We start from the raw sequence: 20,309 nt of genomic DNA on the forward strand, positions 1-20,309 counted from the left end.
TTTGTGATCAGTCCTTTATCATTGCTTTTGTGTGAGAAAATGTTTTCCCAATTAGTGGGCTGTCTGTTTGTTTTTTGTAATGTTTCTTTTGCTGTACAGAGCTCTTTAACTTGATTTAGTCCCATCTATTTATCCTTGCCTTCACTATTGTGGCATTGGGTGCTCTACCTTTAAAGATGTCGCTGAAGTGTATGTCTTGTAGTGTTTGGCCCATCTTTGCTTCCAGGTATTTTATGGTTTCTGTTCTTACGTCTAGTTCTTTAAACCACTTGGAGTTGATTTTTGTGACTGGAGTGAGGCAGTGATCTAGTTTCATTTTTTTGCATGTAGCTTCCCAGTTTTCCCAGCACATTTGCTAAACAAACTTTCTTTGTTCCATTGTATCTTCTTTGCTCCTTTGTCAAAAATTAGCTATCCATAAACTTGTGGGTTTGTATCTGGGTATTCTGTTCGAATCCACTGGACTGTATGTCTATTCTTATTCCAGTACCAATGCATAAATAAATATTTAAAAAAAAAAAAAGCTTCCAGTCTTCAGTGGGGATAAAGAAAATCGATAGGAGAGGAGCATCTCTGTATTTGTTTCCTAAATAGAATGGAACCAACCCTTATTTTACCCAACCTTCATTCACACCTAGTTGCAGAAGTGTTTATTGCTGGGACTTGTAAAGATTTTGTTGTGTAAGTTGTGATCGTTCTCCGTTCTCACTCTTCACCACTGCTAGTTAGAATTCTACTATCTGGTCTATGAAATCAATTTTTCTTTGTTCATCTGCTTTCTAACTTTCAGGATTTTGTTATTTTTTGCTCATCTTTCTATCCTTGTGAATTTGAGTTGCGTTTATAATCGTGTATAGAGTGGTAGGTAGCTTGACACCCCCTGGAGTTGGGATGCTTACTCCTCATCAAGTTCAAAACCCATGTATAATTTTTGACTCCCTCAAAACTTAACACTATTAAAAAATAAAGAGAAAATACATTTATAATACTATACTATACTTACTGATAAGTTTGTCATCTTTTTACAAGGAAATCTACATATAAGTGGATCCATGCAGTTCAAATGCATGTTGCTCAAAGATCAGCTGTATTTGTGTCAGAATGAATGTAACAGTTTATTAATTCATTGTTTTGTTTTTAGGTGACCTACCAGTTGAAGATTCCTTGTACTGCCTTATGTACTGTTTTAATGTTAAACCGGACACTCAGCAAATTACAGTGGATTTCAGTTTTTATGCTGTGTGGTGGAGTTACACTTGTACAGTGGAAACCAGCCCAAGCTACAAAAGTCACGGTAAGAAACAAAATGCCTATTACAAGTAAATAGTAAACTACCTTAAGTCTTATAAATTCAGTCATATAGAATGCAGCACAATTGCATGTCTTTGATTTAAAGTAATCTTTGCCCTATGGATACACTTTTCTCTCCCTTAGGAAGATGTTAATTAAGGATAATCATATTTATTGGCTTTTTTTTTTAAAGAGAATATGCATAAAATATTAGAGATTGAAGATAACTTAATGTAGTCTACTTCTTTTGTTTTATGGATGACAAAACTGAAGACCAAAGAAGTAACTTGTCCAAAGTGAATTAGTAGCTCAGCTGTGACTTGAAATGGTGCCAACTCCCACTTCACCAGTGTACTTACAGAACTTCTAGGCCCTTTTTAAAACATTCCCTTAGGAACATCTAATTCTCACCATTTTACTCAACTTATAAAGCTTTTTTTGTTTGCACATACAACCTCTGCCAGTGATCAGGGTTATTGGGGAACAGTGTTTTTACTGATAACTAAAATAGAGCAAAAGTGCCCTTGACTTAAAACTGTTTTTTGGCCGTTAAATGTTAACCTGCTTTTTTTAGTATTAGATGCTTTAATCATTCATTTTCCAGAGAAGTAGAAAGTAGAACTACAGTGAATGTCTTTCTGAAAGTCAGTTTTTCTCTACAACTGAAGACCCCTCTTGGAGTATAAGGTAGCTGGGATGTACCGAGAACTTGTGAATATAGGAAGACAATTCCTCTTTAAGTAGTTACTGTTAGAGAATTTTTTGAATCGTAGATTAATATATATTCTTCCCATGATATTTTTAAAAAAATTTTTTAATGATTTATTCATACAGAACTGGGGTACAGGCCAGAGATGCGGAGGGTGAGAGGAGCCACCAGAGACAGAGTGGGGAGCAGAACAGGCAGATCGATGAAGTACATTGCTGAGGGGAGCAGCGGGTGGGTCAGGAGAGGTCTGCCATGCCATGCGGAGCTCCTCTGGGGCAGGCGGGGATCGAACTCATGCAGAAGTGGCCTAAGCTAAGCTTCCCAGTGCTACGCTTTAACCTGCTGCGCCACCAGGGAAGGCCCTTCCCATGATATTTAAGCATGCTTACACTCTTGGTGACATTTCAAGTCAAGTAGGCAGTGTACAGTTTAACTCAGTTATAGACCTGCAGAGACATAATTTGTGGTGGCAAATAAGACAAATATTATTAGAAAAATTTAAGTTCCTCTCATATAGTTACATGTATAAAAAACATAGTAAGCTTAAAGTGTAGGGTACTTTTGAACCACTCTAGAAGTTATTTCATATTATAAACAGAATGCAGCTTCCTAAAACTTCATCTTACTGATCTTGTCAGAGTAACTCAAATCCCTACAAACTCTAATTGATGATCCTTTAATGTTTGAGGACAATATCATCCCCATTCTCACGTCATTGAGGCATCCTCAAAATTTCTTTCTTTCAATATAATATTTTTTCTAGAGATTTCCTCATCCCTGCCTCATGCACCAGTTGCCTGGTATTTCTCGTCTAGATGTATTCACTTGTTTTTTTCTGTGTCCAAAGGTTCACATTGTCTTCCAATGTTGACTGAGTTGTGTGAGCCAAAACTTTCTAATTACTTCCTTTGTTTTGAATACTAGAGATTTGTTTTAAATCAGTATATAATTAGTTTTTTTTTTTGAGGGGGGAGGCCATCTATTCCATAAGTTTATATACAACTATATGTAGCTATTTCAGAGTATGTCTCAAATGTATCTTATGCTATGGGCTGCTTCTAGATCAAAATACAGGATGTGTTAGTATTTATTAAACTTAGCTTGTTAACTTTGGGCAAAAGGTCAGGCCTTTAAGATCTTTCTAGTCCTTATTCATTTCTGATAAAAGTTCATGAGGAGGCCCTCCCTGGTGGTGCAGCGGGTTAAAGCACTGCACTAAGAAGCTTAAGCCACTTCCGCATGAGTTCGATCCCCATCTGCCCCGGAGGTGACCACATGGCCCGGCAGACCTCTCCTGACCCACCCGCTGCTCCCCTCAGCAGTGTACTCCGTCGATCTGCCTGTTCTGCTCCCCACTCGATCCCTGGTGAATCCTCTCACCCTCCGCATCTCTGGCCTGTACCCGGATCTGTATGAATAATAAATAAATCTTAAAAAAAAAAAAGTTCATGAGGAATAATGTAGGGAAGAAAGATGACATAAAGTTGAAATGATAGACTGGGTCTAATATATATGTTGGCACAGTATTACGATAGCTGTCAATCTTACCCAGCTGTGTGTCATTGTCATCTTCATTCCTTTAGTACACAATGGCATATTTGGTGCATGGCAGTTACAGTAATAGTATTTAATAAAAATTTTAAGAAGTGAAAATCTCCGTAATCATTACTTCATTCTTTAGGTGATCAGAAATAAAACAAGTTACTTTTTCCAGGAGAGAGAGTTTGAGTTAGGGTGGTGGCAGTCAAGAAGGTGAGGTAGAAAATTCCATGCTTCCAAAATAAGCACACATATTAAGCATTTGCAATGCATGTTTTTAATTTCAGTGCTTTGGTTACACAACAGGATGGTCTTTTGTTTGGTTCTATCTTATTTTGTAGAATAGCTTTATCTGATACAGCACATACTAGCGGAAGAACTGTAACCAATTTTTGTCTTCATTTGTTCTCTCAGACGAATTCTATTTATTAGTTACCAAAAATAACTTTTAAAACATTACCATTACAGGTGGAACAGAATCCATTATTAGGATTTGGCGCTATAGCTATTGCTGTATTGTGCTCAGGATTTGCAGGTAAATCATAACAGGATGTAGTGTCAAATGTTTGTTGAAAAAGTCAAACTTTAGAGATTTAGTTTATCTCCTTTTTTCACTACAATTTGATCCCCATTAAAGTTTCTTCTTATAGTTTTATTAGCTGTTTTTCAGTGGGTGCCTAGTGGTGGTTCACTCAGTTTGGATTTGGTCATTCACACTTGGGAGTTATCTAAGAATGTATTTCTGTCTTCCCTGACCATCCTTTATCCAGCCAAAACCCCCCCAAAAATGCAAAGAGACCTCTAAAAATGGAGGAAATTAGCCATCAGAAACTCAAATACTTTCATTTTCCTGGACTGACACTATCTTCAAACTAAATTCTGCTACTTAAGGGGTTTACTAGCTTGGTCTGTGTTTTTCTATAGTTATTGCAGATCCTTACCTCACTTCCACAGATTAGGAACTATGGAGTAGGGAGGTGAGATGATGGGTGGAGAGTACCTAGAAACCTAACAAATAACTTACCCCTTCTTTTTCTGGCTGTTAAGAACCAAAACCACTAACATCAAATAAACATGGAAGTCTGGAATTGTGTAGGGAGAAGCAGTCCTCCACTGAATTAAGACAAAGTGTGAATGTTAAATGTAAAAATAAGAAATGAAATGTATTTTAGAAGTACTTCCAACAACGTGAAACTTAGTTTTAATACTATTTTTGAGGGCTTAGATGTTTGTCTAACATTCTATTAGTTCAGCCTCTTACTACACAGTACCTGACCCTGTATGCTTTAAATAGCAAAATCAGAGGTGAAATAGAAATAACCATGTTTGTTTCTGGTTCTTTCCTGATAGGCTCACTAAAAACAATCTTGCTTTTAATTAGAATTATTAGATTATTGTATGATTGTAGCAACCTTTGGTTTCTATGTTTATAACTGAAATCTTTGTAATTAATGTCCTGGCCAACCATACATTCATTTTAAGTATAAATTTATAGGTTTATCCTCAGGCTAAATATAGTAACTTTACTAGGGGAATCTGGCGCTCCTTTGGAATATCTGAGGGAAAAAAATGGATTCTCAACCCCAGAAAAATGCACATACACAAAAAATTTACTGTCAGTTTGGGAACTCACAGTCCTTTGAAAATTGTCTGTGAACTTGGTTTGTGGAAGCCTTTTAAAGAAAAAAGACTTAACTTCAGAAGGTCTATTTACATTTTAGTTGTGTTAGAAAAAAATCCCTAGTGGTGATTAAATAGGTATTTTGCAGAGTTAGGTGTTTTCATTACTAGTCATCATAGGGTGTGACTTGCCAAAGCAAGTTTTCATTGGTGCTAAAACAGCTTTTGTGAGTCACATTACTGCTATACTAAAGGCAGAAACTGTTCTTAACAGTAATTTAAGTATCCTTTTAATACAGATTAGAAAGTTTCTTTTTAGTTAATTTTTTGTTCTTTGTAATAAAAATTGGTAATATCCAGTATGCAGTATGTGACAACCAAGATAATAAATATGTACCTAAATGTTCCCCAGATAATTTTATATCTCTAGATTATTTTAAATTAATTACTAGTAATTATCTTTGTTTCATATTTGCATGTCTAATTTTTCTTTCAGGAGTGTATTTTGAAAAAGTTTTAAAGAGTTCAGACACTTCCCTTTGGGTGAGAAACATTCAGATGTATCTATCAGGGATTGTTGTGACATTAGTTGGTGTCTACTTGTCAGATGGAGATGAAGTTAAAGAAAAAGGATTTTTCTATGGTTATACATATTATGTCTGGATTGTCATCTGTAAGTATCCAGGAATTAAAGGTCCTGAGTAGATTTTTAAAAAGATTTATTTATGCATACAAGAACTGGGGTATATACCAGAGGTGTGGGAGGTGAGAGGATTCACCAGAGACAGAGTGGGGAATAGAACGGGCAGATCCACTGAAATACACTGCTGAGGGGAGTTGTGGGCAGGTAAGAGAGGTCTGCTGTGCCATGTGGGTCAGCTCCCTGCCTGGGGATGGAACTTATGCTGCAGTGGCTGTGGAGAGCTTCATAGTGCTGTACTTTAACCCGTTGTGCCACCAGATCTTTTTTTTTTTTTTCCAAGGTTGTGGGCTATTTTAATCCTTTATAGCATTTTGAAATTGTTCCTTTGATACTGTGAACATCAGTTTGAAATGTGATTTTTGTTTTATTGACTTACTTTTGTGGCATGGCTATCCCAAAGCAATTTTGTCTTCACAATCACAAAGTATCTAATGTGATAGCAATAAATGTGCACAGTTTAGCAATAGACCACTTACCCCTTTGGGCATCTGAAAAATGTTTTGTAGAAACAACTATGCAATTTTAGTATAAGCGCTCTCAGATGGCTGCTTCTAAGGACAATAGTATTTTGTAGGTAAATTAATATGCCATCTCTGGATGAAAACTGCCTCACCATCATAATGTTTCATGTAAGTGTTAAGATTTTTCTTTCTTTTTGAATCAAGCTTTTGCAAGTGTTGGAGGGCTCTATACTTCAGTTGTGGTCAAGTACACAGACAACATCATGAAAGGCTTTTCTGCAGCAGCAGCTATTGTCCTTTCTACCATCGCTTCAGTGGTGCTGTTTGGATTGCAGATAAGTATGTCTTAGTATTAAGTTTTAGCATGAGCCTCTGAATTAGTCTTTTATTAAATATAGTAGTTCTTGTAGTGTTTATGGAAATTCCTGGAAATCCAAAGATGTCTAGTAGAAATGTGGATCAACAGTATTTAGGTTTAAATGGGTCTAAAGCTTGAGCTAATGAAAGTGAGCAGGCTACTCAGTTGCTGCAGTGGAAGATCATTTTAAAAGATTGTTTTATTGAGATATTAGTTTGCCACACTGTATATGATGTGGGGTATAGGTTCATGCCTTTTCAAGTGTTTTATCACACCGCATCTATCATCAGAGCACCATTAATTTTCTACTGATCTGTTGCTCCTGCAGCTCTTCTTCCTCTTCTAGTAGCCTCACTTCTGTAGTCTTTTTTCTAGGGTTTATTTGTTGTTTTTTCTGTTCCTCATTTCCCGCCACCCCCTTCTGACTTACTTCACTTAGCATAATTCCCTCAAGTTCTTTCCATGCAGGTGCCAAGAGTTAATTTTTCTAATAGTTGAGTAGTATTCCATTGTGTATATGTATACACCATTTTAGTTTCTATAACTAAACTATCATATTTAGTGCTACAAGGAATGTAGGTGTGTGTATCCCTTTAAATTAGTGTTTTTGCATTCTTTGGTAGATAATTAGGAGTGGAATATACTGGGCCATGTGGTGGATCTATTTTTCTTATTTTGAGAAAGGTCAATACTGTATTCCAAATAGATACACAATAATATAAGTGGTTTCCTTTTTCTCCACATACTCACCAACACATATTTGGTCTTTTTGATATGTACTATTCTTACAGGTGTGAGGAATGTGGTTCATATGCATTTCCATGATGAGTTTTTCATCTGCTGGCCATTTATAGGTCTTCTTTGGAGAAGTATCTATTTAGCTCTTTAGAAAGTGCTTTTGTAGCCAGGATCTCTGGCTATAGTATTAGATACAAGACAGGTGCTTTAGTTGAATGTAGTATGATTAGAATACAAGGAGGTACAAGGGATTTTAGGAAATCATTACTTTCAGCAGTATAATAAACTTTGTTTGAGGAAAGGTCTTTCATTTACTTCTTTTAGTTTATACCTTCCTGTTTTGGACATGTGATATGAATTGGTTATGAAACTACAATCCAAATCTAAATTTTCTTATCTTTATGTGAGGATAAGTCTGATCTATTGCTACTGTAGTTCACATTCTGTCATCACTATTCTGCCAGTCCTTACAGTTTCCTGTCTTGCTTTTGAATTATTTAAGCAGTGACATTGACTTAACATTTTAGGATCCATTTACACTGTAATAGTCTTTTTCTTATTCATAAGTTGTACTGTATGTAATGCATGCATTAAAGTTAATATAAGTAAAAGAAACAGACCTAACCAATATTATTACCTCTCATCTTAAAATTGACTGTTACTATAAATGCAAATAGAGGGACATCAACCTTATAGAAATCTTAGAAAAAACATTTTATAGTATGGTTCAAATGGATGTGTACCATTTATTATCTTTGTATCCTTGAGGAAGTTACTAATGGATGTGTACCATTTATTATCTTTGCATCCTTGAGGAAGTTACTAAACCTGTGTCACTTGAGCAATGGGAATGATAAAATCATCTCAGCTAGGGTTGTTTGAGGTGAAGTTCTTCGAATAGTCCCTGGCACATAATGCATATGTAAAGGACCAACCCTTACTTACCAACCACTCTAGATCCTTTTCTTACCTGATTTTGGCACACTTATAATTGTAGTTTGAATCCATCCTGTGCTCAACAAATCCTTAAGGAATATTGGGAACAGGAGAAAGTGCTTCTGTTCAATGTTATGGTTTTCCAACAGTTAAGGAAACTATTTAGGCAAAGCTAATCTTTCTGTTAGATAGCTTGAGGTCATTCCACTGCATGCCATTTTTTAGCTGTGTCCTGATTTTTTGAATTAAGGTAAAGAAGACAAGGATAGCTAGAAAATGGAACTTTACTTAGAAAAGCAAGCACCGCCTCATTCATCTTTGGTCACTTGTCTTTGCTCAACTACATTTTCACTCTACAGCAATGGAAAAATCACATTTCACTGTACTTTCTTTTAATCAGCATAGGGGGGAATTTGTATTCTTGGCAAGTATATAACTAGTGATTGTCATTTATCATTTTATTTTCCATATGATCTGGCAGTGTAACTCCACAACAAAGTTTTCAAATTGAACTTTGTTAGTATTAAGGACACAATGCAGATTTCATTTTTTCCTTTTCAGCACTCACCTTTGCTTTGGGTACACTTCTTGTATGTATTTCTATATATCTTTATGGATTACCTAGACAAGATACTACATCCATTCAACAAGGAGAAACAGCTTCATCGAAAGAGAGAGTCATTGGTGTATGATGTCAGCCTTGAAGATTCTTAAGTAAGAACTTTAAGACTAATCTATTTTCATTAAACTAGAGCCTTAAGTCAGTTCCAGAAAGTAGCTTAAGTCAACAAAAACACCAAATTAACTGTGGCATCTCAGTGAATTGCTTCAAAGATTTAATGTGACCTGTTCAAGGTCAACCTGTTTCAGAATGAAGGAATTTATTTCATTGTATATAAAAATGTACATATGAAGTATGGAGATAATGGTGTCAAAAGAAAAATCATGTGACACCTCAATATTCAAGTAACAAGGTTTGGGACAATGTTAAGTTAGAAAGTGCCAAAGCCATTTCTCTACTAACTGAACTCTTGTTCAGGTACCAGAGAAGATGAACCCTTCTTGCTCAACAATTCACATATAGCATTTTGTCTCAGTGGCAGTAAAGACCTCATCTTTTTCTTATAAAAGGGAGGCTAGTTCAGAAACAAACTGAATCTATTTCATAATGCAGAGAATGATTTCTGGGTGGTGACCAAGTAATCCTTCAAGTGCTGTATTTGTGCCATTCATTCTCTGGATTCAGATTTCTTTGCTGGTCTTTAGACCTTCAAAACTTTCTAAATGTCACTTTTGTACTTTTTTTAATGAAGTATGTTAAACTGTGGGACTCAGCAATTTGTGAAATTTCTGTGTTTTTTAAAAAATGTTTCTATCATGCTAATGGGGAAATTCAGCAATAAACTTAATTTATTTATATGAAATCTGATCAGTTTCTGTATTTATATATGAACATAATGTAAAATACAAACAAAAACTAGCTGGTGCTAAGAGGGCTGCACTATATGCTCACAAGATTCTAGGTTGAATTAATAAAGTTTTCTTAGAGAGATGCTTTTAGAAGGATGGGGCTCTCACCATCACTACCCCTATATCATTTCACTGAAGACTCAAAAATTGAGAGGTAGAAGCCACAGATTTGGGAACATTAATCCCAAGAAGTGGAAGGGGATTTGTTTTACATGTCCCAACTGTACATTTTTACTTCATGGCTGTTTGTTCTAAAAGTGTGACTGTATAAATGAATCTTTTCTCAGACCAAGAAGGTACACCATACTTGCCAATATAAAATTGTTCATTCAACTAGAGAACTTTGGTTTATGTTGATATTGAATGTTACTAGTATTCACTTTAACAAGGTGCAGATACATGTAGGAAATTAAGAAATTCAATTTCAAATATAGCTTAACTGATGAACTAATTTTCATGAAAATATCCCAATATATTGGTACCTGTATGCGTAATTCCTTGCTCTTCAAATGTATTCTGAGTTCACGTATTGAGTTACTTTTATATATCTATAAAAATACAAGCATAATACTTGTCATCTAGAAGTAGTCATCAATTAAATTGGGAAAAATAATTTTGATCACTATTAAATTTATTTAGAAATTACATAATTACAAGAAACTTAGATTTCCCCTCCCTTCTTTGATAATTAGTTTTATAAGAATTTTTTTTCCTGAGAGAATGACACTGTTAAGAAATCTCATCTAAAGTTTAAATTCTAATCCTTTATCCTTAAAAAGAAATTATCTGAATGTTTTAATAAAATTAAAGATTTAATAATTTGAAGATTCACTTGAGAGGTTAGGATATAGTATAATTGTTTAAATTATATTCTAAACAGCAACAGACATAAGAATAGGTAATAGTATTTTTAAAGCCACTTTCATTAGAAATTACATCCTACATACAGGTGTTATTCCAAGAAGTTTCATTCCATTGGCTAAGACAGAACGGACAGCTCTGAAAAGATGAAGTCTGGCCTATAAAATAAATCAAAGAATGAGAAACTGTTCAACAGTAGGCTGGCAATATGTAAATAAATAATACCGTCCAAAAAGGATTTTTAACTTTCTTCTAATGTAAACTAGGAACAATATCTCAAAGTGCCCTAGGATGTGCTCAGACAATAGAAGAAATTCTTAGTGTTTCATACATTGGACTGAGCTATGGATTGATGATAGTGTCAGTAGCTTCAGCTAAGGTGAACCGTCACTCACACTTGATATAGGAAAATATGTTCAGTGTGTTGGAAAGTTTATAAACATTTATTTTTTAGTCCAATTCTAATTAATTGAGTCTATCTAGTATTTTGCTATAATTAAACACCAGGATGCTATTTTAGAAGTACTTACAGTACTAAGTAGCATTAGCCAGCAGATCTGAATGGAAATGCTGGATAAGGCTAGAAAAACTAATCAAACAAATCACTTATACTTATGTTACCTAAACAAGTACCATAAAATACACTTTATCAATATGCAGACAGAGTTTATACAGAGAACATTTAACATAACGTACCGCTGCCACTTCAGGGTGACTGTTCTTTATGTGCAGTGTTTTGTGTGCCACAGCTGCAAGATGACTGCAAATGGAAGGGAAAAGTCACGATTAGGACCAGCTGTAGCTTCCTGTTAACATATAAACTTAAGACATGATTTTATTCCCTCAAATCAAAGCCTAGAGCTATTAAAAGACATATCTAAACTTGAGAAAGAATTCACTACTTTCTATAACAAGTAAAACGCAGGCTTTAGGTTTTGGTCCTGGCTCAGCTACTACCAGTCCTCAAGGTTATGATTTCATAACTGTTAGTTTTGTAAATATAGGGGGTTCCTTTCCAATGGTTAGTTTTTCCTAACTTAGGCATTAAGATAAAAGGTTTTTTCTTAGACCTTTTAGTGAGGTGTCTGTAGTGAGGAGGTGGGATAGGAACTAATTATCCATTCTGCACAACACACTGACCACTCTTTTAGAGCATCTTTTCTGTTAAGGAATGGAAACAAGTAGAACACACTGCCAGAGAAATGATGCCTGGCTATTGGTTCTAATGATGAAATGACAAAGTGACATTTAATAAGATTTTCTGCTTCTTCTTTATGGCTAAATAGAATTTAAAGGAAAAGGTATCTTATTTCAATCTTGGGAAGAAAAGGTAAAAGTGAAATCAAGAAAATCCTAATTAATCTCAAATTTTAGTAAATATTGAATAAAAGCAAAAATTTTCTTTTAAATAGCTTTATGGGAAGATACAGCTGTTGCTAAATAAGAGTTGACTTACATTCTACCCAAAGCTTCTAAAAAAGCTACCATGAAATTTTATCTAAGTTGCACTTAACTTGCCTCTTAAATCATTTCCTATCCTCTAGCTGACTGGTATTTCTATAGTGCTTCTGCTTAAAATCCTTTTGAAAACCCTATTGCCCTAAAAAGTCTTAAATGCTTTAAATACATGGCAAAAAGGCCTGTATTGCTCTCTCATCCAAGGACTATGCTTGTAATTTCTTTGTTCTCATTCAACTCTTGGCTTCCCCCCCCTTCTCTGCCACCTTTCTTCTCCTGATTAATACTGATTGCCTTTCTCTGACATGCCTTTTCTCCTTTTCTGATCTCAAGGCTGGGCTGTGTCCAAACATTGTCTCTTACATCCACTATTGTAACTCTTATGTGCTGTACTTACCCAGTTAAGATGAGGGTTTTGGTTCCTGTTCACTAGACAGTAGTGACCACTGTAACATCTTACTGAATGAATGAACAAACATTAATTGCTCATTTGGAAAGATGAGCAAATTCTTATAACTTAAAGCATATTACTTTTTGGGTCAAGGGGCTTATTATGTACAGGAAAACTTTAAATGAAAGAAAGGTCCTTTGTCAGATCAGTTCTCAAAATGTCAATTCATACTTTAAAAGAGCAAGATAAAATACCTTAGCGTTAGAAGGTAACTGACAATGTGCTTGGGTTGAAGGTCCTGAGATGATCTATAAAGCACCTCATCAAACCTAAAAGGAAGATGACAGAATAGTTGTCAGGGAAGACACTGAGCTAAAATATAAGACAGGAAGGCAGAACATTTTGGATGTTAGATTCATGTTACATCGTTAAAAGTAGCACAGACAGGAGAAAAGGCCTTGAGTACATATGAAAGTAAAGGCACATTTTGCACAGCAATTCTTTGATGACAGCTATTTCTAATCATTCTCAATATCCCTTACATATAGCCCAGAGCAAAAACTCAATTCATGGCTGTTAAACTTATTTACAAAATATAAAAACCCTATACAAATGATTAGGAATATATTCTGAAAAATACAGTCTACCTTCAATGCTAAGAAAAGCACACTGTCTTAACTTTCCTCACAAATTCGCTAACTGTAAATACAGTAATTAATTCCTCCTTTGATTCCAGAAAAGAACCAATGACCTTTGTGTGGCAATCAGAGAAAACTGCCTTCTTGTTAACCATGAGCATCCTCCCAGAGACTAATCTCTTTAGTCACAAGACTACAAAGTTTGAGAGAGCTGAGAGGCAGATGTGAGTTTGAAGCTGTGAACTAAAACCAAGAGGAAATGAAGGACTTAGGGTCTCAGGAGGTAGCACAAAAGGCAGGGGTTTTCCTTTGGTTCATATAGCAGGTAAGACGAAATCTTTTTCAAACCTAAAATGTTATGCTTCTATCAGGCTTTCCATTTTCATTCATGATCTTGAGGATGTTAGGCATTTAATATTAAGCAGAGATAATATTTTTAATATTTTTAAAACCCAATAATCAACCTTTACATGCCCTCTGCTTTTCAAAGATAGTCACTTTTTGGTCATCCTTCAATAAAGTGCTATGTAGAGGTGTGAGGCAGTAGTTAGACACTGGTCTATTCACTGCAGCGGTCAGGAGAGAGTTGTTTTCTGAAGCAGAAGCAGACATGCTAACACAAGAAAACCTCCATACCTGAGCAGATGCTGGAGAATTGAAATAGATTGTGGCTCTTGTAAACAAGCAGCATTGAAGTCATTAAGATAACCACATCCAAAAGTCTTCTCCAAACTGTTATCAAAAGTTTAAAAAAAAAGGATTAAGCAAGAGTTATGCTAGGGCACAGTCACAAGTGATGAACATCAGCTCAAAATACAACCTGATGTAATGTTTGACATGATCTCTCAATTTTCCTAACTCTTAATTCTTTTTTGTTTTTTAAAAGATTATGCATACAGAACTGGGGTACGGCAAGAGGTGCAGGGGCAGTGAGAGGATTCACCAGACAGTGGAGAGCATAACAGGCCAACTGACAAAGTACACTGCTGAGGGGAGGAGTGGGCAGATCAGGAAAGGTCTGCCACGCCATGTGGATCATCTCCGGAGTGGGTGGGGTTCGAACTCATGCTGAAGTGGCTTTAGCTTCTTAGTGCTGTGCTTTAGCCTGCTGTGCCACCAGGGAGGACCCCCTAACTCTAATTCTTTATCTGAAAATGAAATATATTCTTTAGCAGGGTTATTCTGAAGACTAAATTAATATAAACTATGTAAATGCATTATTACATAGGCATTCCACTACACTTTAATTAGCTTTAAATGTAAGATACTGGAGAAACCAGGAAAACAGGGTTTTTGGTCAACCAGTCATACCTGCCCAGAAGACCAGAGTGGTCTCAGTATCTGGACAGTCCCTTCTCACCTGTGAAGGCGGGCATGTGTATATTGCAGGAAGACGCCTGTGTCTCCACGATTCTGGAAAACACGATCCCAGCTGAACTGATAATCAGATAAGAGTAAACCTTTAAAATCCTAAAATGAAAGAGAAAATCTTCAGCACCAGGATTTATTCTAGTACTAATCAAAAGGATCTCACAGGAAGAAATCTTAACACACCTGGATAATGAGTGCAGCAAGCCCAACCTTCTCTGCCGTTTCCTGTGGGTTCTCCAGTTCTTTGGTTGCTGAAACAGACAAAGGCAGCTGTCTTAAACCTGTAGGGAACTACAGAATCAGGAATTCAAATGGAGATAAATTTTCCAAAATGAATATAACAAGAAGCAGGTCCACAGCGAACAACTTACTTTCCTAATTTTAGGCAAATTTACTCTAAGTAATTGTATTTCTCCTGCATACATTAAAGGGAACAAGTACAAATTTATTTTTCTTACAAATATTCCCATTAGATATAGTTGATTTTCTTCAAGGGTGAAGGTTAAACAAAGCCATAGGACTTTTGACTTGTATTCACTATGTAACTCAGGAACTTTGCATGACCACTCAAACAATGGAATGATGGTGCTAAAGGGTTACATCCATTTGGATTACTGAACTGAGAAACACCTACGTGGTAAATCTAAAAGTTCTGGCACCTCTAATTAGTGTAAGTATTTTTGTCAAGGTAAGTGAAAGCTCATTGGAGCTATAGAAATCCAGCAAAACATAAATTGTGATGGTAACAAAAAAAAGAGAATTCACTCTTAACAGAAGCCATGTTCTGTAACATTCTCAGTTGAATCTCATTTAAAACATCTTCCAGAAAAGTGACATCTCCTCTTCGAGTCTTCATTCCCTGCACTACTCCAAAAGGCACATGCTGGCACCTGAAATGGAAAGGGAAGTTAGTTAAGTGAAAACTCATAGGTCTGGTGATCAAAGTACGTAAAATTCCCTTTTAGAGAGGGAATTTGAAATAGGAATGGTCCTGAGCAGACAGTTAGGAACCAAGCAGAGATTACCTTTCTGCCCAGTCATAGCCCATGATCTTCAGTATTTGGAAGACTTGCTGGAAATGCTTTTTTTGCCCTTTATCTGTCTTGAGAAAAAACATATTTAAAATAATCTATACAAATAGATTGGACATGCATCAAATGAACATATTTTACTTTTGACAGACTAAAGTCATTATCAATTGATTTGTTTTAAATAAACACACAAAGAGTTTTTAAGCTGAGTGCCATAAAAGGAAGAAATAAGAGCTCAGCACTGCACTGTCAGGAAGAAATATGGAATTTTAATCCTCAATCTATTTACATTCTTTCTCAGCTTTTTCCTCTTTTATCGCCAAGGCCACAGTCAAGCTAAAATGATAATGACAACTTCTTTTTCCTTAGGGGAAAGGGAGATTGTAAATAGAAAGGGAGGAAAGAGAACACAAAAGAATAATGCTCAGCATAAAAGGAACAGACTACAGATAAATACAACAGCTTGGTTGGAATTCAAGGACATTCATATATACTGAGTGAAAAAAGTCTTTGTGTAACATTCTCAAAGTATAAAACTGTACTGTGAACCCAACAGTGGTTATTACCAAGATTGAGGCTTAGGGGCAGGAGAGACTATTAAGTAGCTGTCATGAGGAAGATTTTTTGTGAAGAAACAGTTCTATATTCTGAATATGGTAATGGTTATGCATGTGATAAAATTTCATAAAACCACCAATACACACTCATATCCTCACATAAATGGATATGAAAACTGGCAAAATTTAAATAAAGCCTACCAATTTTCTGGTATGACTAAGTACCATGGTTATGTAGGATTTTATCCTTGAGGGAAGCTAGATGAAGGGTACTTAGAATTCTTATTTTGAAATGTATTATAAGTCATACATGTTTAAAATATAAAGTTAATCTTTTAAAAAATGTATTACAGTGACCTGTACAGTTTAATTTTACAATTTCCTGATTTTAGTAAATTATGAAGCAATGTGGACTTTTTCATTTTTTTCTTTTAAGTATATTATCACCTTAAATATATTTAAGTTGCTATGAGAGTAGAACGTGAAACTTAAAAACCACCAAAAGATGACAAATTCTTAGTAACTATAATTAAATGATCACAATCATCTACATATATATTCCATTATTATATTGTACACCTGAAGCTAACTATGTCAATTATAATCTTAAAAAAAATCTTAACATTCTGTATATAGTTTGACAAAATTATTTTTCCAGTTTTCTAATATCAACCTCTATCTGCAGTTTCCATGAAGCAGGGATCATAACCTTTTGTTCTTGATTACTTACCACATAAATCATTGTATCAAAATTGTACTTGTCCATTCTCTCTATAGCAGCTGCAAGATCTCTGAAAAAATGACCACAAATCAAAAGTTACCAAGCAGATCTTGGTAGTTACCTGTTTTACCTATTTAATAATGAGACTCTTCTAATTAAGACTTCCTATTACCTCACAGTGTAAGGTGTAACTACTCAAACTTATATAATGCTAATCCCAAACTTTGGTACAAAGTAATAATAATAAACACTGTGAAGCAATAAAAATAAATAAAAAGCCTGGGACACGGTAGTAGTTATAACTAAAATGCTCCAAAGTATCTATAAGTAAATGTTTTATGATTTGTTAATTAAGTTTCTACTGGAAAAACATCTAATTGTCAGTTTTCTGCAATACCTTTTGATTGGCCAATTGTTTACATAACTTTGTAATTTCAGAAGTGTAACTTCACACCTCCATGGGCTCAGATGCTTTACTCTTTCTTCACCAAAGCTCCTTGTGGATGTCCTATTACCCTCCTTCCCTTATGTCTTCCTTCTCCCATCTTATTCTCTCCGAGAGCAATTCCAGTTTTCAGAGTCTAAGAGTTATCTTTGTTTTGCAATACATTCTCTTAAAAAGAACAGATTTGGACTAGTCATAAGAAAGAGCTAAGGCATTTATAAAGACCATAAAGGTCACTGATAACAGTTTTACTGATCTCTTAACTTTCATTCAGTACAAAAGACCCCGTTTACAAATAGTATGAGGTAATTAAAAACAAACAAAAAGCCACCCAGTTTAATGAAAGTTCAAGATTAAAAAAATTGAAAATTAAAAATTAAGTTATTTCTGATTAAAAGTGTATGATAGTAAGATTAAAAGTTTCTAGATCTTTTGAAATGGTGGGATCAAACTGTCACAGGACCCACCCTCCTGATCCTAACATAACATAAAGCAACCTCAGTGGAGGCAAGAACAGGCTCTTAAGGGACAAAAATGCTTTTTTATATAGTAAGGACAAAGATGCAAAAAAAAAACAAAACAAAAAAACCATAATATAGGTAAATAAGTGTATTTGTGGTACTAAAATTTAGTAAGGGTGGGTAAGCAGAAAAATATGACTAAAGGCTTCTGAGAGAAGTTATGATAATATACAATATTCACATAATTTCACATAATAAAATGTTAAATATTATTATTTATATAATAAAGCATTCGTATAGAAGATTATTCCAAAATGAAGTCACCAGTACCAGCATTATCTTTTTGATTTGTATCAAAGACAAAGAGAAACTGAGCCAATGAAAAGAAAAAGTTCTAGGTCTGAACTGGAATTGAAAGAAGGAAGAAAAGCCAAGCCTTTTAGGTCAGGTTTCACATTTCATAAGGTAGGAACACATAGCCCAAAGAATTTATGTTGATGGTCATGGTCTTAGACAAAGCAGGTCTCCAGCTCTTTCCCTTGTCAATATTCTGCACTTTTCCTTTGTTACAATTCTTTTAATTCACATTCTTACACATAGACATATTCGATGAGGAAAACACTGAAAGGGCAAAACTAAAGATAAAGGAAGGTGAAATTTGACATTTCAACTGGTGGCCAAAAAGACAAACTTTTCCCAAAGGAAAAAAAAAATGTAAAAACAAAAATCTAAACCAAATGATGACCCCAAAAAGTCACTAGATTAAGATAGTGCATGACATGGAGCCTCTGTTCTGAAGGGAAACACTTTTTATAAGCACTTTAATGCATACCAGAAGATGACCACATTTTTAATCTGTCCAGCAACAATTACCTGGCACACACACACAAAAATCTGTACTATATACTTTTTTTCTGTATATTTTTTGTATCTAGAAGAAATGTACATACCTAGGTTCTTACTTTCTTATTCCAATGGTATAGAACTGAGAAAGGATAATGCCAAAAATTACGAAGTAAGTAAGAGTTTAATTACTAAAGGATAAGACTCAAGATAGATATTTGGAACACATTAAGCTGTAAGATTGGTCTTGGCCTTGAGATACCAGACATTCACCAGCAGTACTTGAATAAAGCTGAGTTTGCCTGTGTTGCTTTTTTATTGTCCTGTCCTTTCCTTCCCATTAGCTTTGTTCAGAAGTAAATAAGAAGGCTGGATCAGCCCAGTTCTTACTGCTGGACAGGGACTGCTCCTGTTCACTGGATACAGTCATGGAGATGGGTATACAAAACAGAGGCAACGGAATCTGTTTCTCTCTCAGCCTTCTTTACCACTTGAGAATGAAATCTGGTATTTGCATGCACATGACATGGTCTTCACAAAGTGGGGCTACCACTAAGCCATTGTGGTCATATTTTACTGTGCATTTCTTGCCAATTAGGCATACTAGCATGCATACTCTAGTATGCAACTGCAAATTACTTAGTTGACTATGAAATACTCCAGTTCCATAGTTTATAGAACAAAGTATTTCACTGTGGACATCCAATGATGTTTAGCTATAAATAGCTTTTCAGTTTCTTTCCTGGTGATAAAAAACATTCCCAGGAGCTATCATGGGCAACAAGTAGAAACCCAGTTGTTGAATGATGAGAATCAGAATTACACATTAGAGTTTGGTAAATTTTAAGAATAAAGCTGATTATCTCTCCATAAAATCAGAGAAAAAAGATGAATTCACTTACATATTTTAATGTTGACCTTCACAGAAGATACAAACCTGGTTGCATAGAGTGAAGTCCCATCACTTCTCATTACAGTACAAAGTGAGGAGGGGTCACCATTCCCAGAAAGATCTACTACACTTGTTCCTTTTCTAGAAATGCAAAGATGTAATTCTGAAGCAACATAATTATGATCTTTAAAAGTTAACTATAACATTATCTTCAGTGAACTCAAATGAAGAAAAAGGAATATGATCACGAATCTATTAATAGTGAGTATGATGTAATACTCAGCTTTCTAAGATACTTAGGTACTGATATAATGTCTTTCATGTACCCAGTGAAAAGTGAGATTACAACTGCAGCCTAACATATGTCTAAATCAAGTCATTACAGTTCAGTATCGGGCTAATTTTTAATATGTCAGAAAGTACCCTTGAATAATAAAACCATGGATTTTTGTTATCTTTCCTGATCAAAAATTAAAATCTGTATGCGGCAGGGTCTCCCTGGTGGTGCAAGGGGTGAAGTGTGCACTATGAAGCTACCAGCAGCCATTGCAGCATGAATTCGATTCCCAGCCAGAGAGCTGACCCACAGGGCGCGACAGAACTTTGTTGCACCTGTTGCTCCTCTCAGCAGTGTATTCATAGATCTTTCTGTCCATTGTCTCTGGTGAATCCTCTCACCCTACCCCACCCCCACCGGCACTGCTGGCCTATTTCCCAGCTCTTGTATGCATGAATAAATAAATCTAAAAAAAAGAAAACCTGTATGTGGTTATCTAAAAGTTTTCCTCCAGGTGTATTACTGCCCATGTTATGAAC

The 20,309-nt window shown here is 35.3% G+C and overlaps 2 protein-coding genes across 2 annotated transcripts in view; one reads left to right on the plus strand and one right to left on the minus strand.

The window, feature by feature from the left end:
- SLC35A1 (solute carrier family 35 (CMP-sialic acid transporter), member A1) overlaps positions 1-9,763 on the plus strand; it is a 23,552-nt gene extending 13,789 nt beyond the window's left edge. The window contains exons 3-7 of the mRNA XM_012723089.1: positions 1,142-1,294; positions 4,007-4,073; positions 5,655-5,831; positions 6,527-6,661; positions 8,916-9,763. Coding sequence (XP_012578543.1) covers positions 1,142-1,294; positions 4,007-4,073; positions 5,655-5,831; positions 6,527-6,661; positions 8,916-9,046 — 663 coding nt within the window. The 3' untranslated portion in view covers positions 9,047-9,763. The remainder of the gene's footprint in view (positions 1-1,141; positions 1,295-4,006; positions 4,074-5,654; positions 5,832-6,526; positions 6,662-8,915) is intronic.
- Positions 9,764-10,730: 967 nt separating this feature from the next.
- RARS2 (arginyl-tRNA synthetase 2, mitochondrial) overlaps positions 10,731-20,309 on the minus strand; it is a 38,866-nt gene continuing 29,287 nt past the window's right edge. Inside the window, exons 11-20 of the mRNA XM_004673676.2 lie at positions 19,539-19,634; positions 16,862-16,922; positions 15,569-15,645; positions 15,309-15,433; positions 14,727-14,794; positions 14,533-14,642; positions 13,809-13,904; positions 12,789-12,863; positions 11,382-11,445; positions 10,731-10,843 (exon numbers count right to left, since the gene is read on the minus strand). Coding sequence (XP_004673733.1) covers positions 10,757-10,843; positions 11,382-11,445; positions 12,789-12,863; positions 13,809-13,904; positions 14,533-14,642; positions 14,727-14,794; positions 15,309-15,433; positions 15,569-15,645; positions 16,862-16,922; positions 19,539-19,634 — 859 coding nt within the window. The 3' untranslated portion in view covers positions 10,731-10,756. The remainder of the gene's footprint in view (positions 10,844-11,381; positions 11,446-12,788; positions 12,864-13,808; positions 13,905-14,532; positions 14,643-14,726; positions 14,795-15,308; positions 15,434-15,568; positions 15,646-16,861; positions 16,923-19,538; positions 19,635-20,309) is intronic.

Source organism: Condylura cristata, unplaced genomic scaffold, assembly GCF_000260355.1.
Source record: "Condylura cristata isolate star-nosed mole 26May11 unplaced genomic scaffold, ConCri1.0 scaffold00001, whole genome shotgun sequence".
In the NCBI taxonomy this organism is placed as follows: domain Eukaryota; kingdom Metazoa; phylum Chordata; class Mammalia; order Eulipotyphla; family Talpidae; genus Condylura; species Condylura cristata.